Here is an 18,235-nt window from a genome sequence, read left to right on the forward strand (position 1 = left end):
AAACATTCAACATTTTGGCTAAGTTCCCTCAATCTGTCAGACTTGCCAACTGCAGCTTTAACTTTCAGCATGCATATTTTGCACGGAGAGTCACATTTTGCACAGAATAGAAGTCACAATGTCACTGACTGTTAATTGGGCTACCAATCTTGCAGTTGCAATGGATCCAAGACATTTTCCTATTTCTATATTCTGTTCATGTAGGCTAATGTATTTGTGAATGTAGCCTGCACAATGCTAAGAACTAAAAGATGAACTATGGTGCATTTCCATTAGCCGCGTGAGACCATCCTGATCTTGCGAGCTTCAGATTTCCAGTCGCAGATCAGTCTGGCATTACCCTGGAAATCCAGAGTTCTCACGAGAGCACAATTTGAATTGTGCCCGCAAGATACTCTGGCCACGAGCAATGATCCAAATTTCTTCTATCTCTCGAGCGAGAGGGACCAATCAAATCGGTGTAGGCGGGACAAAGGCGAGCTACACTGATGACTGACACTGATGAATTGTTGTGATTGGTCGTAGCGCTATCCAACTGCGTGCAGTGAGAGTTTCAAATGCATGCTTGGTGCCGCCCCTCGAATTGGGCCATTTTCATTACTCATGGCCAGACCCTTAATCTGAAAGATTCCAGGGTCTGGTTTACCAGGCTAGTCTGGCATCTCTCCGATAGAGAAAATTTGGAGCAGTTCACCAAACGAACATCCAATCAGCGTTGGTTTTGAGGCGGGTTTAGTTGTGACGAAACGAGAAGCTACTGTTCAATCTAAACAACATGGCGACGTCCACGGATGAGATGAGGATAGCTATCGCTGATGTTTTATCCGAATATTCGAGTATTCCTGGGGAAGCTACAGTAGGAAGCTAGGAGTCTCCACGGCCAAATACGAAGCAATCCATCTGGCGGAGTCAGGTTACATTTCCATACTCATAGAAATGAACATTGCGAGACACTTACAGTACGCTCCAGAATTATTAGTATAGTATATTATATAGTATATACTTTTTTGATCCCGTGAGGGAAATTTGGTCTCTGCATTTAACTCAATCGGTCAATTAGTGAAACACAAACAGCACACAGTGAACACACAGTGAGGTGAAGCACACACTAATCCCGGTGCAGTGAGCTGCCTGCTACAACGGCGGCGCTCGGGGAGCAGTGAGGGGTTAGGTGCCTTGCTCAAGGGCACTTCAGCCGCGGCCCACTGGTCGGTGCTCGAACCGGCAACCCTCCGGTTACAAGTCCAGAGTGCTAACCAGTGGGCCTCTGGCACCTCTGCTAAAGTTGACTAAAAACCGGTTTAAAAATTCTGTCGGTTATTTATTGTAATCTCACAATGAAAAAATAGAAAAATCCAACCTTGAACGGAAGCAAATTTATTTTGAGTAAAAGGAACATCTCATAAAGAAATAAATATTTTTAACAAAAACACGTTGCTCACAATTATTGGCACTCCTGCTTGTAATACCTTCATAAGCCTCCCTTTGCCAATGAAACAGCTTGTAATATTCTCCTATGACACCCCATAAAGTTGAAGAATACAAAGCAAGGGATTTAAGACCATTTATCTATACACAATTTCCCCAGATCGTCCAGATTCCTAGGTCCACACTTGTGCATTTTCCTCTTTGACTCACCCCACTGTTTTTCTATGTAGTTTAGAACAGGGGACTGAGATGGAAATGTCCGAAGCTTGATTTTTTGTTCAGCAAACCATATTTGTTTAGATCTGGACGTTTGTTTTGGTACCTTAGTTTGGTACCCAAGGCCGTAGCCATGATGTCAACATTGGGGGGGACCAAATTTGTGGTGCGGTGTGAATTTCAATAACAGAATTTCAATAAATTTGCTGCCATGCAAAAATATTATTAAAATCACAAACAAGTCATTAGTTAAGTCAGTCAATTAGGATATACCAAACTTTTGACGGACATAGGCACGGATGGATTATGAACCCCTGGGCATAGATGCAAAAAACCCACCCCAGTTAAGATAGGGGGCCCGGGGGCATACTTCCCCGGAAGACTTAAATAAAATGACCCTTTATATTATGACGACTTGTGAGTTTTGTGGAAATAGAAGAGAAGGGCGGAGAAGCAACTTCACACAGTCTTAGTCTTCAGGGCCCCCTGAGCTCTTGGGCCCAGAAGGTCCATTTAATCATCCATCCCTGGATATAGACCTGTGGTATGACTCCATTTGTCTCCAAAATGTATATTTTAAAAGAAAATACAAACTAGAGTATCTTTGATAACCTCTATATTACACTGAATGCTTACTCATAGGTTTGGACCTATAGCCCAATCATATTTTGTATTTTGATTTTATTATTCTGGCGGCTAATCACACAATTTTAAGGTAGTTTGAACGGGATGGGATTCAAGATAGGCTAGCCTACTAAGTCAGGTCCCTCTTCTGTCTGACTTACCTCAAGTTACCTTATGCATTATAGGCTGGTTTCTGATAGAAATTACGTTTTGTGTTAACATGTAGAAACACAGCCTTTATTTGGTGAATGGAGGTGGAAATTCCTTTCTTTGGTTATTGTCCGCGACTGTAGGCTATCACCGCCATTGTAAAAGTTTTTTCAACTTTTGTGCTGTCGCCACATTTGAGTGCTACGTTTTGCCTGCATGGATGCATCTAAATGTAACATGCAAGATGCAACAACCATTTCTAAGAGGCTTATAAACCGGTTCATTTCTGACATTACTACTAGCATATGAATGCATTATTTATGTTGTAAGACGTGAAAGAAATGAATGACACAGGCTCATGGCACAAATTCAAATACAAGGACACTACGTTTCACTTTCGCTATCATTGCGAGAAAATAGGCTACAATATGGAAAATGCTTCAAAGTTCCCTTTGAGTCTGATTCTGAATTGCTTCAAAAATGAATGGGGTTTCCTTAGACAGTGCTACACCTTTCCAACAAGTTTTGTGAGAATTGTACTGGTATCTTTTGCGATATTGTTGACAGCCTGCACCGCAGCAGGGTGCAGGAAGCTTTTGATAGCGCACGCATCAAACGCAAAACCTCCAGGACTCACAGTGTAGGCTACTCTCTCTGAAACCATCAACAGGTCACTAATTTGTGCGTTATTTACGTTTGATTGCATTTCAGATGGCGGGACTTGTTGGTTTCCTGTAATAGCCTATAGCCTTTTTTTTCTTTCTTTATTTTTCTATGTCCGAATATTGGGGGGGACATTTTGGTCACGTCCCCCCCAAAGTCTATGGTGACTACGGCCCTGGTTCCCAAGGCCTTTGGGAATAAAAACAGCCCCATAAGTGGTTCTTATGGATTTTTTCCTATCTTACCATCCTCCATACTGTACATGGGTAAGATAACCATGGGTCTTTGTCCAAGCATGTTCGTCACATTTCCAGATGATTAGAACCTTTTAATTATTGTTTTAACTGTAAATATAGGAATTTTCAACAAAGTACCTAGTTTTCATAGACATTCTCTGACTTATGTCAACACACTTTCTTTTTATTTAAATTTAGTATATTCTCTTTTCGATGTTGAAAAATGACTAGAGGATTTAGCCTCTGTGTGACTTTATTTTTATACCATAGTGAAAAAGAAAGTCATGAACTACTGCGGAAAGTTCACAGACACTCTGATTAACTTAAATAAATTGAAATTAGATATGAAAATGCTTCTGTTAGGTTTTGTATATAAGATTTTTTCAGGGGTGCCAATAATTGTGAGCAACATGCTTTCCTTAAAAATATTTATTTCTTTATAAGATTTTCCTTTTACTGAAAATAAATTTGCATCCCTTCAAGGTTGTATTTTTCCTATTTTTTTTTTTTTTTACAATAAATCACCGACAGATTATTTTTTATACTGGGTTTTTAGTCATCTTTAGCAGAGGTGCCAATAATTCTGGAGTACTGTATCTCTTCTATGATCTCACCCCAGAAAGATTTTCTTTGACTTGTTAGTTTTTTTGAACGTTTATTTTGATCTAATGACTAGTATCTAGTGTGTCTCCTGGATAACATAGGTACACCTGGTCATTTGAGACCTAAGTGCGTGGCCCCTGGTTGAATTGACATGGAATGAATCAGTTACTGATATATAGACACTTTACAAACGGATAACCCCGTCACTGTAACCAAAATTTATTTATTTGGTTATTTGCAAAGCTTATGTCAGTGAACTAGCATGTTGCTAACTCCCCACAGTAGGCTGCTTGAAACACTGACTATCAATACACAGGACGAGTTGACCAATCACAGTTCTTGTGGTCTGCGTTGCCTCGACGCAAAGTTACAATTTTTTGGAGGTGCACGTTGAGCTACGATGGAGGGGTCGGAAAGGGGTTTGCGACGACGCAGAGGGGTCTGCGGGGGTACGCCGTCGATTCAACGCAGAAGCAGAAAATAGCATTTACGGCTTCCACACACAGTTGCGTTCCGTCAACGCATGCCAGTGGGTGTTCCCGACGGTAGCTATGCAAATTACTTAAGGTATAACCGTAAATACGGTTAAGGTATAACCGTAAATTTCTCAACGCAAGCGACGGGAGCAACGCGACGCAATAGACCCACAATTCAGTTCAGCAACGGATGACGTAAGCCCATGTAAAGTGAACGGGATGCATCTCCAGCACTGCAACGCACGCAAGCCGTAAGTGAGGCCAGTACAGATTGAGTTTTTTCCTGTCCTTCATCCTTGCCTCATTTGCTCCACCCTTCCTCACCTGATTGGATGATGATCTTGGTACACTCATTGCAGGGGAACAGGGACACATAAATGGTGCAGCCCTTCACATCTGCCGAGGTTTTGTTCATGATGGCGTTCAGCTCAGCATGGCACACTGCAACCAAGGATGGAGAGGAACAGCCATCAGAGAAGGCAACAATTACATACACATCACTGAGTTACGTGTTGGAATGGTAGCTTTCTGATGAGCAGAGATGGAAACAACGGCGTTACTAACAGCGTTAGTTCAGTAATCTATCCAATTACTGTTTCCATCGTTACGACCCGTTAACATTACTGACAATAAAATGTGGCGGGTTACTAGCGTTACTATGTAGTTACTTCATTGAAGCTGCTTTCATCCAACCAGGCTCTCTCAGACACAGGAGCTGCAAAGTGTTTTGCAGTGGGCGAGACAACTGCAAAAGTGATGATGATTGGCTAAGGTGTAAGGAGTAAAATTTCATGGAAAGCCAACCAGAGGCAGAGTTGGGTCAATTTACCCATGTTTTCCTTTTAAAATGTTGTTCAGTAATGCACGGATCAGCACCTTTCAGGCGTTATTGACGTTATTAAAGGAACCATATATAAGAAATGTATTTCAATTAATCACAAAATGGCCCTAATATGTCACTAGACATTATGTTAGCCCTTATGTTGCAGCCCTTAACTGATGTTGTGTTTTGTCATGTCATGTTGTGTTTTGTCCTGATGCGCCACCCTCCACTTATCTACTAATCACAAAGTCATTAGTTTTTCAGCATCCGGGTTGGCCACCTCGAGTCAGGATGGAGGGGGAGGTGATACACAGCTCTAAAGTAATTTCAAAGTGATTGCAGTTCCAGTTTTGGCCACAATCTTACATATGTTTCCTTTAAGTTTGATGTACAAATTCAAATGTTGTCTTCCAGAACATTGTAATGCTGTTAGCCAATTCTAGGATTAGTACCAGTCACCCCTGTGGAAATACAGGTGTCTTTCATAGAAGTGCAATGTGTTTTGTTTGCCTTATCCTTTCTAATGTAAGTTGTATGTCCTGTCTGTGTTGTCTGTGTCTTGAATGGATCCTGAGTCTGGTAATAATGGTGATGATGATGATGATGATGAAAAAGTTTGAATTAAGATACGCTACCCACCATACAGATATTTATTTCCAAGTGGGTCCTCACTCTCTCGAGCCCAAGGCAGCGATCCATTGGGGCAGCCATTCGGCATCCTATTGTAGCCGATGCCCACAATCTTCTTATCCGGGTTCACAATGCAGGCCCCGACCTTGGACAGAAATAATGTCAACATGTCAGATGAGGTCAAGAAAAGGGATATTTCTGCAAGACAAAAAGCAGGGGCCACAAAGATGGTACTGTGAACTGAAGAATGTCATTGAACATCCCGGCTCGCCAGCAGAGGAGGCAACAACTATTTCAACGTAATATACCCATTTAGAAATCATTTGGATGGTTAAATGACCTGTTCCGGTGAAAATGGTGACTTTCCCCGCTGCCCCTAGCATCCCCAGGTGGAAAACCAACCTTGCAACATTGAGACTACCGTCCCGGAAAGAGAAGTGAGAAACAAGAAACTCGTTTTAAATCGTGTTTCTTACCTTGTAACATCCACATAGTTCTGCCAAACTTATGCTAACCATTTCGCTAGCTTGTAAACAAATCCATCGTTACCTTTTTCCACAGTTTGAAATAGCATAATGCACGATTTCTCCAGCAGAAGGGGAAATATAGCTAATCCTGCCTAGTTTTCCTTTAAGGTTGTCACGGGACGGGACCTTAGGGACTGTTCGTTATTTATAAATTTATTTTATAAATGAATTATTATTTTATACATTTATAAATTATATTATTTCTACCAATTGACCTTGTTCCTGCCCATCTCTAGCTTTGCTGTCTCCATCCTTTCTGTTTTCGTTGTTTGCAAAAAAAATATATAGTAGGCCCTGTTTATTGGTAACCAGCAACAAGTGCAATTTGTTAATCGCTGTCATTCTCTCTCCTGCCAACAAAAATGTGTTATGTTCCAAGTAGCAGTGCGTAATTCTGCTTCATAAAGTTGAACAAATACATTGGTCATATAAATAGTCAGTTTATGGTCTACAGTGTAGAGTTGGTAAGTTATGGTAGGCCAACTTGGAGTGAATATACAGGGGGAATTCTTTGTCTACTCGTAGCTGAGTGGCAGGTGCGCACGTAGACATAGCCTACGGCCGAACACTGCAAGCGCCAATGAATCGTGCTCTCACGACAACCACGTTGTTAACTTAAATAGGCCTAGATGCACTCTGAGTTCGCATTCAAGCAAGCAAAACGATGATTTGAATACATCTGTTTCACTGGAAGGGCAAGGGGTAACAACAGGACAACACAGAGACAGGCCAGAATGCAGGACTAATGTTATGAGAGTATTACAGTAAAATGGGATATTCTACGGCAGGGGACCCCAACCTTTTATGTACCATGGACCGGTTTGATTCCCATTTTTTTCAACGGACCGGGGTTGTCGGGGGTTCCATGTTCCAAATGTGTTGTGCATGCATTACTTGAAAAGAACTAGCTCCAGTTAACAGTGAAGGTAACAAACTCTTAAAAATGTGAAAAACGTGAACTTGAAGAAGTGAAAATTGAACAATATGAACTATGAAAATTTAACAACTTGAAGCTACATCTATCAAGTGTGAACATGCTTAACAAAATATGGGAACAAATGGAACTAAACGTGCATTACGAATATAATCAGTGGGAGCCCTGTGCTTGTTTCCCTGCAACAAGAAGGTTCCATCAGGGGGTGATGGAAGACAGTGACACCCTCAGTGTGTTTGAAATGTCCAGTCGATTGCGCAATTTGGTCTTAGTTGCAGTCATTGCAGAAAACCCGGCCTCGCATAGATACGTGGTGGGAAATGGTAGCAACCTTTTCAGCGCTTTTACGCTATCTCGGGATATTCTGCTTTGGTTTTGATCCAAAAACCCGCCAGAGAGGTTTCCTCATACACACTCTTAAGACCACCGTCATTTGCAATTTCGATCAACTGCTCTTCCTCCTGCGCTGACAAGTTATGACTATTCTGGATATTGACAAATGGGTTGGGGACCCACTCATTGGTTTGCCGTGGATCTTTGGAGGATGGGAAGTAGCCTAACGCTCAAACTCATTTGAAAGCGCAACAAGGTGATTGCGCACCAGCTGCAAGAGAAAGGGCCCTGCCTCAGTCTCTCCCAAAACCCCCACTACTGTTTGGAACATATCAAATACACCCCGTCCCCATTCGTCCCCACAAATCAAGCTTGGCTTTAAATGCAGCGACTTTATCTGCCAGTTTAAAGACAGTTGTCATTCTCCCCTGGAGTGACAGGTTGAGGTAATTAAGCAACCCGAATATGCCACACAGGTAAGCGAGTTTTGGCACCCAGTCCTCATCACTAAAATGTGCAGCGGTGACTTTTTTCTGTAAGAAATCTCTGCAGCGGCTCTCGAACACTCTGACCAGTGACCTGCTAAAGATGCTTGTTTTTTGTTGCTCATTCTAGCAGTTTAGCTAACTTTGTGTGACACTACCATACCAAGAACTGATCAAATGAAGTGAGCTGACCTGAGGCTGCGCAGCGCTGAAGGCAATATGTAAAGTGTTGAAGGCAGGACAGACAGACGTAAGAAATAAGACCTTGCAAAATGCAAACATGCGTGCAATCAAACAACTGCATATAGGCCTATGCCATGTAAAAACGCGACATTATTGCGAATTAAATAGAGTTTAGTTTGCATGCATTTTTTTAAACTCATGTCGTAGGCTACGGCCCGGTTAGGAATGTCCCACGGCCCGGTGGTTGGGGACCGCTGTTCTACGGGAAAATATTAAAACGGCAAGACAGCGGGGAAAAGTTAAAATGATAAACCCGGAAAACGTTGGCATGTTAGGTATTTTTCGGTCCCTGTGATTATTTGTGAAATTGTGCAAACGGCCTTTTCAAGTCATTTGAGAAGAAAAGAGTGTAGCAAGCTCCCAAATTGACGCTCGTCTGAGAAATTGAGTTTTGGATCATGTTCAGCTTCGGCAGCTTTACAACATAGACAGCTTTACAATGACTGAGGAAGCCTAGAGACGAGTCCATAGCAACAAGTTCATGTGTTGAATTTTTTATTACCCAGTGTGCTTTGTTGAATGGTCTCAGTGTTTTATTGTTTTATTTCATGTGAATACTTACTAGGAGTAACTTATTTCAATTAGGCTAATGCAGTTGCAGGAAGTGTGCATTTAGTTTCCATGCTTATTGTGTTTCCACAACAATGTTAGTGAGTAAATCTACTGAAATGGCCACCATCTTGGTGAAGTGGGATGTGTAAGATCAGAAAGCAGAGGTTGATGTTAGAACAGTAGTTGAAGTCGATGTATTTTCGTAGCACTTAAAGCGTGGGCGGAAGATATCAACAATTGGCCGGGGAGGGACATGCCTTTTTTGAAAATGCTACTGAAGGGTCGTTGTAATTTTTTTTGCAGGCAGGGTAGGGTCTTGCTACTTTTGATTGAAGCACTTAAAATCCTTCCGGTGGCCCCGTTTATAAATAACGAAAAGTCCCTTAGAGACTCAAGAGTCCCATCATGACATTCTAAAGTGCATCGTCACTCGTCAAAAGTCTATTCAAATTTAGTAGGATGTCCAGTTCAGATTGAGAGGGGTTTCGTTATCAAACGTGGAGCGCATGGCGCAACAAGGTGTTCCTAGGTTTTTTAATCAGTCATATGGGTGTGTTTGGGGCGTAACATCATTTTAAACCGATGAATAAAAAATAAGTGTGCAAAATACCGAATTCAACTTTGCGCTGCATTTGGAAAACGAGTTTTACGCAATGCGCCAGTGTGCAAAATACCGAATTCAACTTTGCGCGGGTGGAAAACGAGTTTTACGCAATGCGCCAGTGTGCAAAATACCGAATTCAACTTTGCGCGGGTGGAAAACGAGTTTTACGCAAAATACCGCGCAAAATACCGAATTCAACTTTGCGCGGGTGGAAAACGAGTTTTACGCAATGCGCCAGGCGTGCAAAATACCGACTTCAACTTTGCGCGGGTGGAAAACGAGTTTTTTACGCGAATGCCGCAAAATACCGAATTCAACTTTGCGCGGGTGGAAAACGAGTTTTACGCAATGCGCCAGTGTGCAAAATACCGAATTCAACTTTGCGCGGGTGGAAAACGAGTTTTACGCAATGCGCCAGTGTGCAAAATGCAGCCCCAAGACTTAGAGACTCCAATAAAAAGTCTTCAGCCCCATGCTAAAGTTGACTAAAAAGAGGAATTAAAAAATCTTAGTAAATTAATAATGTATCGTAAATAAATAAATGTTCTTCATTAAAATACAGGGTGCATAAGTATTCATACCCCTTTGTTAAATTCCCTTAGAAGCAGGCAGATTTTTATTTTTAAAGGCCAGTTATTTCATGGATCCAGGGTACTATACATCCTGAAAAAGTTCCCTTGGCCTTTGGAATTAAAATAATCCCACATCATCACATACCCTTCAACATACCTAGAGATTGGGATGGTTTTAGTTCAGATAGCCTAATAGCTGGTTTGATTTGCATTGAGAGATGATCTTATGGAAAGTACCCCATGCCAATCGTGAGATATGGTAAAGGGTATGTGATGACGTGGGGTTATTTTAATTCCAAAGGCTAATATAGTAATATTATATTATTACTAAGGAGATGGCAAAGAACAGACAGACAAAATTGAAAACTGAATCAGACCATGATTGGAAAAATATGTGTTTTAGTCCTAAACACTAACATAACACTAACCAAAGCATCCATATACACAGACACACACCACACACACACCACACACGCATGCACGCACGCAGAGAAATAATTGTGCAGTTTGAAAGGGGTGCAATAAAATCACCGACAACCAAAACCTAATCAATGTTGAAATGTAAACTATATGCAACATTTTAAGGTAAAGTAACTTAGTTTCTGACCATGGCAACGTGTCATCATAAAGATGCATTTTTAAAATATTGTGAACATACTCTGTCAATATGTATACTACTTCTAGTCTACTTTAGTTACTTATTTATTTCATTTCTCATCCTTTGTGGTAGTCATTTAGCCCTAGTGAAAAATACAGTACTGGTATATATATACAGTATATATCATATTTTTATTTGAATATGAGCGCTAAATTACTATATTCAGAACCTGTATAAAGAACCTGACAGAACCATGATGAGCCTTGCAGGCCCATTCCCTTTTCATGACATAAAGAGTAGAATGGTGGGGGAATTATTTGGACTTATAGGCAGTGATACCTTAGTGTTAGGGTCCGGGCTCCATTTTGCAGCGAGGACGGCCACAGCCATGAAATACGTATCGTTGTCCATCTTATTCTATATTTGTCAGGAAAGAGAGAAAAAAACAATACAGGAGTATTAGCATAAAAGCCAGCTGAACTTAGCCCCACCTACAACATTTGAGATCAGGAAGTTTGGTCCGGAATGGTTACATTGAGGAGCAACTATGCCCGAATCAGACCTTTTGGGATCCATCAAATTGAATGAGCGGGCTTTGTACAATGATGGACAGGTGAGCAACCGTGCCTATCTATCACGTAATCTGAGCATGATTCGGTTGATTTTGTTTGCAACTAAAATGCTGTCTCCAGAAGCTAGACTGATGGCTTCTAAGACCCCGTTTACACATAGGAAAAATGCATATATTTCCATGTGGTTTGCCCTTTGATTTACACGGAAACAAAGGTTTTTATCACTGAAAACAATTATTTCTGAAAACTCTGGCCAAAGTGGAAATGTGGGAAAACTTTTGCATGTAATCAGGAGAAAGCAGCGTTTCAGCATTGTGACATGTTGTTCCCTCGTTTGTTCGAAATCTCTGTTTGCTCGAGAGGTTTGCGACACCCTTCCCCAGCTGTTTTTAGCATTGGTATGAACGGAATTATTTTAAAAAACGGAGGGGAAATATCCATTTTTTCACACAGTGAAACACCTCAAAAGTTTCGGCCAGAGAAATTTTGCCTCGGGGGGAAGGACGGCCAAACCGCTTACCCTAGATGCACACAGTTGCATTGCGTTACTGAAGGCCAGTGGGTTTTCCCAAAGGTCAGGGGTGTGTACTATGTAAATGCCTTGAAGTATAACCGTAATTTGATTGGCTGGTGCCTTGAGTTGCTGCCTACTGGTGCAGCAAAAGTTGAACATTTCTCAACTTTTTATGGAGCCGATGGGAGCAACACAACGGAACCACAATTTACTTCGGCAACGTATGGCATAAACCCATATAAAGTTATGGCTTCTACACACAGTTGCGGTCCGTCAACGCATGCCAGTGGGTGTTCCCGATGGTAGCTATGCAAATGACTTACAGTACTGTATAACCATAATTTAATTGGTTGGTGCCGTCCGTCGATTGGCTTGATTTGGCCGCTGCCGTCGGTCGGTGCAGCATCAGCTGAACTTCTCAACGCGAGCGACGGGAGAAACGCAACGCAACGGACCCACAATTCAGTTTGGCAACGGAGCCAAATGTAAGCCCATGTAAGGTGAATAGAATGCGTCTCCAGCACTGCAACGCACGCAACTGTGTGTAGAAACTGTGTGTTACAGTGCTCGCAGACGTTTGCATTGAATGCAGTGCTGGAGACGCAACACAGAGTTTACTAAAAAGAAAGGTTTTAAACAACACTTTAGCAGCTGGTTTTTCCGCTTGCACCATTTTGCCAAAACCTCTTTTTTAGTAAACTCTGTACACAAACAATGTTCATGTGTAGAGACCCTGGTGAGCAAAGTTTCATGTTGAGTCGAGACTTCTTAGTTTTTAAAAAAATCCCATTCATAGTGTTTAGCACTCCCATTCAAAAGGCCCGAAAACGACAATACAGTCAATCCTAAAAGTACCGTTTCCGTCCAAATTATACTTTTAAACGAAAGTTTGACTCACAAAAAGACCCTAGGTTGCATTTTGGCAAGTTACACTTTAAGTGTTTTCATGATTGCCTGTAGGCAGTGTGTCGTGTGTGTTATTTCTTCCAAGGATAGGTATACACGGAGTAGAGAGATGAGAAGGGGGGGGGCAAGAGCAGAGGGGAGTGGGAGGAATGAGAGGATTGAGGGAGTGGGGGTCAAGTGTGTATGTGTACATGAATTACATGTATTATGTAGGTTGGTATAAGAAAGAAAAGTATTGATGTACTGGAGCGGCTTTTGTATATTCTTGCTGAGAATATTAACCATCTTTATTTAAGCCAGCCCAGGAAATTTCATTTAGTATTAACCAATATCAACTGAGATTTCCTGGGCTGGCTTAAACAGACACAGAGCATAAATGGATAAGACACACATACAAACAATAAGCATGTTATGTAAACCTTGATAGGCAGGACACACATACAGTGGGCATCGCTTTCAAATGACCACTTCATTCGCGTATTACGCGGCGTGAAGCTGCGTGAAGCTTTAGTACCACTTTCAGCCACTGTGCGTCGCTCTGCCACTGTACATCGCTCTGCCTGCCGTCCCTTACATAATTGTTGCCGAGAGTAATCCCAGCCTACGAATTCAATAACAAAATAAATCATGCATAATTAAACATTACCTCGATTTAGGCTACTTGGGTATGGCTTAAGGCTTGACTACACGGTGGTAACGAAAATCGAAATCGAAATTTGCTGTCTACATTATTGTCAGTGTTGGGGTTAACGCAACTACGCAAATCAAAACAGGTGGTGTGATAATTGAGCCAGTAGAGAAATAACTGTTTTAACTAACTGACTGACTGTTTTAACTAACTAACTGAATTAATCTGTAGCCTTGGGTAGGCTTCTGCAGAAAACAATGTTGTTGCCGATTTAATACTATCTGGCGACGTTTTTAACAGGCTACGCAATAGAGGCTTAGACAACTATGACCCACGCTTTGGTTTCAGAAATTAATTTGCCCTACTTCTTGACTGCAATGTAGTCAATTGACTGCTTGACATGTCATTTTTATTTTTCTGTACAATAAACAATTACATCTGCTTTATGCCGCAGAATTACATTCATATTTGGCTGACTGCAGACGCGCCACTTCCCTCCCCATATTCCAAGATTAAGATAGTATGAAGTGCTTTTTGTATAGGCTACTATCATAAAAAAATAGTTTAAACGAATAGCTATTTGCAATTTGACAAAACACTGGTCCTCATTTTGCGAATGCGAGGACGATATGAGCCTGTTGCATTTAATTAGATGTCCGAGTCATGCATAATGTTTGAAAACCACTGGCTCGTAATCACAATAATTTAACACACGACAGTTGGATAACCTACTTCATCATGTCCCCATGCCTACATTTTTGTGAGTAGCATAGAGATCGTTAAAAACAATAAAGTATGGCTCTCCGTTTGGGACATCGAAAACTTATATTTTTAATAGACTACCGTCGAAGATGCTGACTTGCAAAAGGGTCTCCACTATCATCAGTCATGCCCCTTGATCAAAGTGGGGAATGAAATAAAAGTTTGAGAACCACTGGCTTAACAAGTTACCTACAGTCCAGAACATAGAATCTGTTGCAATATTCTGATGATCGGGCGATGATATCGCAAATGTTTGTTTTCCAAAGTAAGAATTTCACTTCACCATGCACCTTCGACAATACCTGGCCTACCTGGTATCATTACAAACATTATTCGGTGTCCTAAAACTGGCATATGTTATGGCATTGTGTCATGTAAGTTCGTTGCAAAATCTAGAGAAATGTGTGAGGTGGTCAGCGGGGGACAATTGAGACACACATTGGATTGTGTTATTACTTGAACATTCCACACTATCCACAGCTGTGGTAGGCCTATCAGGGGCAGGAGGATTACTGTCAGCACAGGCTTTATATAAAATTCTTCAACAGAAGGCCTCGAATGTTGTCTTCTTTGTGGGAGCTTTGCTTCGGCTTCTGTAATTTCGCTTCATTGAAAATGAGGGCTTCCCTCAATGACCCTCCGAGAATAAATAAAGGTTGAATGAATGAATGAATGAATGCAGGCTTGCCCAAAATAAAGGCATGTGGTTTTCGCGAGCCTACAGTAAATAACAGACCCGCCAGAATGTGCGTTATGATGCTTTTTTACGAGCAAGATGTTTTTTGGTACCCTACGCACACTGCATGTTCTTAAATAACAATGATCATCAGTAATATTCGACCATTAATTTGGGTAAATGGGCAAGCGTGACCACCTTGATTGGCTGATTGGCTGGTGATTGTAACGCTGGCATGATTCCAAACACCTCCCTTACGATGATGAGTGACAGGTGACAGGTCTCAGAATGCGTCACTACACAAGGACGGAAGATGATGAATAACTGGGGCCGTAGGCTATTCACAAAGGCTTTTATCTTGCTACTAGGAGTAGGCTACTCCCTAAATCGCACTTAAAGATTTTAGATTGGAGTTTTCTCTTAAAAGTTATTCACAAAGCCTTTCAGACAACTCCTAAACTAGGAGTGAGTCTTCGTGGCTATGACAGTTTTCTGACGATTGTAACGCTGGAATTCCAAACACCTCTCTTCGATGATGACTGACAGGTGACAGGTCGGAGAATGCGCAGTGCTACACAAGTAGTGCGGAAGGACCTGGAAGATGATTAATAACTGAATAAAAAGGCCTAGCCTAAATGAATAAAGAGTAAGGCAAAACAAATAGCTTAGTAGCCTAATGAAACATAGGCCTATGGATTGATGCAGTAGCCTACCTTTGCAACATTATTAAATGAATCTGTCACCATATCCCTAGGCTACGTTTGCAAAGAGGAGAACATTTTAATTTGATTCACAATGAAACGTTACATTTCATTTACATGTTAACAATGAGTAGTTTTGGTTGTTGTTGGTGGCGCTATTGCATCCCTTTTATGAATGCAAAATTGTTCCCTCATGATTGGAAGCTCCTGTTAAGCATAGGCTATTTCAAAACATCACAAACGTAAAATGCCACAAAAAAAGCTGTTTATGAATAGGTCTTAGTGAGTTAGGAGTCCTCTCGACTTAAGCTGTCCCAGACTTAGGTGCTACTTTTAGGTCTAAAATGCTTTGTGAATTACTTTTTGTGAAAAAATTAGGAGTCCTAAAGTTAGGAGTGACACCTTTCCATTATTTTTTAGGAGTTGCTCCTAAATTCGCCAGTTAGAGCTACTTTTTTAGCCTTAAAATTCTTTGTGAATACAGCCCCTGAATAAAAATGCCTAGCCTAAATGAATCAAGGCAAAACAAATAGCCTAGTAGCCTAATGAAACATACGGATTGATGTAGTATCTTTGCCTACCTGATACTACGGGCGGTGGGGACAGACAGGTGTGAATGCTCTGCTCCACATGGTGGTAAGACGGGCGGTGGGGACAGACAGGTGTGAATGCTCTGCTCCACATGGTGGTAAGACGGGCGGTGGGGACAGACAGGTGTATGGAGGAAGAGGATCTTAGAGAGCGGGAGGGAGTGGGAACATGGAGGAGATCAGACAAATATGGAGGGGCGAGGTTGTGAATGGCCTTTAAATGAGGACTTTAAATTGGATGCGGAACTGAACCGGGAGCCAGTGGAGCTGATGGAGGACGGGAGTGATGTGGTGAATGGAGGGGGTTCGAGTTATGATGCGGGCAGCTGAATTCTGGACTAGTTGAAGTTTATGGAGGGATTTGTGGGGGAGGCCGAAAAGGAGAGAGTTGCAGTAATCAAGACAGGAAGTGACCTAGACTGTGGACAAGAATGGCAGCAGTGTGGGGGTTAGGAGGGGCGAGGCTATTGATATTACAAGAGGTGGAAGTAAGCAGACTGAGTGATATTATTGATGTGGGATTGAAAGGATAGTGTGCTGTCAAGGGGGAGGGTGAAACAGAGGAGTTATCAATAGAAAGAGAAAAGCTGTCTGTTTTGGATAGAGTGGACTTAGTACCCATGTTTTGTTAAACCAGGTTTTTATTTCAGAGAGGCAATCAGTAAGGGAGGTGGGTGGGAGAGTGGACGAAGGTTTGCTGGAGAGGTAGAGCTGGGTGTCATCTGCATAACAGTGGAAATTAATGTTGAATTTGCGAAAGATATTGCCGAGGGGAAGGAGGTAGATGATGAAGAGTAGGGGCCCCAGGACAGAGCCCTGGGGCACACCTGAAGTGACGGAAGAGGGGATGGATTTAAGGGACTTAAGTTGAATAAACTGAGTGCGGCCAGAGAGGTAGGATGTGAACCAGTTGAACGGAGTGTGGGTGATGCCAATGGAAGACAGCCTGTTGAGGAGGGTGGTGTGACAAATGGTATCAAAGGCTGCACTCAGGTCGAGGAGGATGAGGATGGTGAGGAGTCCAGAATCAGCTGCCATAAGGAGGTCATTGGTAATTTTAATAAGTGCTGTTTCAGTGCTGAGTGGGCGGAAACCGGACTGGAACTGTTCATACAGGTTATTATTGGATAAGTGAGAATGGAGTTGGGTGGCAACTGTTTTTTCAAGGATTTTGGAGATGAAGGGTAGATTGGATATAGGACGGAATCATAATAAAAAGAAAACATAAAACACAAGGTAAAATCATTTAAAAATAAAGAATAATTAGTAAGCAAAAACAAAGGCAAAAGTAGTAAAAATGTAATAAAAGACAAGGTAGAATAATTATCAAGGCAGATTAAGAATTTGTAACTCGGCACAGTTAGCAGAAAGCATCTGAGAACAGTTTGGTCTTAAAGTGGAAATGAAGCAGTGAGAACTGTGACCATTTTTTGGTTGCTTTTTCATTTTTGAAGATATATGGATTTTCATTAAACCCGAAATTCAAGTAGTTTCACTGGAAAATGACATGTCAACTAGAAATGCAATTCCAAGGAATTACCAGTGCATGAAAATGCTAAAGTTGTGATGTAAAATATCATGTGTAGTTAAAACAGATAATACAGAGATGGTTACTATGGTGATGCTAGGATAGACATGGTGGTTGCATAGCTTAATAAAAGTTGATAGTTTAAAAGTAGACTGTTTAAAAGCTGAATGTAGATAGTTTAAAAGTTGTTGATAGACAGTAGATAGTTTAAAAATTGTTGATAGACAGCTAGTTTAATAGATAGTTTAATGATAGTTTAAAAGTAGACCGTTTAAAAGTTGAATGAATGTTGATATTCAAATAGTTTAATGGCTGTGTATAGGTAGATATTTGACGATAACTGAAAGTTGGAATGGCTCTAATGTTTGCTAGCAGTTATGCTAAGATTTTTAATTATGCTAACCATGCTACTTAGCTAATGTTTTATAGCAGTGCTAGCAATGCTAACATGCTAACCATGCTACTTAGCTAACTTAACTAACGTTTTCTAGCAGTGCTAATGTTTTCTAACATGCTAACTATACTAACCATGTGACTTAGCTAACCTAGCTAATCATTTTTAGTTGTTATGCTAACTAGCATGCTAACATGCTAACTATGCTAACCATGTGACTTAGCTAACCTGGCTAATCATTTTTAGCAGTTTTGCTAAAAATGCTAA

At 41.3% G+C, this 18,235-nt stretch overlaps 1 protein-coding gene across 1 annotated transcript in view; it reads right to left on the reverse strand.

The window, feature by feature from the left end:
• Window positions 1–18,235, reverse strand: part of LOC125287610 (deoxycytidylate deaminase-like) — a 33,201-nt gene that overhangs the window by 3,186 nt on the left and 11,780 nt on the right. The window contains exons 2-4 of the mRNA XM_048233532.1: window positions 11,037–11,114; window positions 5,859–5,994; window positions 4,721–4,837 (exon numbers count right to left, since the gene is read on the reverse strand). Of these exons, the coding sequence (XP_048089489.1) occupies window positions 4,721–4,837; window positions 5,859–5,994; window positions 11,037–11,108 (325 nt within the window). The 5' untranslated portion in view covers window positions 11,109–11,114. The remainder of the gene's footprint in view (window positions 1–4,720; window positions 4,838–5,858; window positions 5,995–11,036; window positions 11,115–18,235) is intronic.

Source organism: Alosa alosa, chromosome 22 (genome assembly GCF_017589495.1).
Source record: "Alosa alosa isolate M-15738 ecotype Scorff River chromosome 22, AALO_Geno_1.1, whole genome shotgun sequence".
Taxonomy (NCBI): domain Eukaryota; kingdom Metazoa; phylum Chordata; class Actinopteri; order Clupeiformes; family Clupeidae; genus Alosa; species Alosa alosa.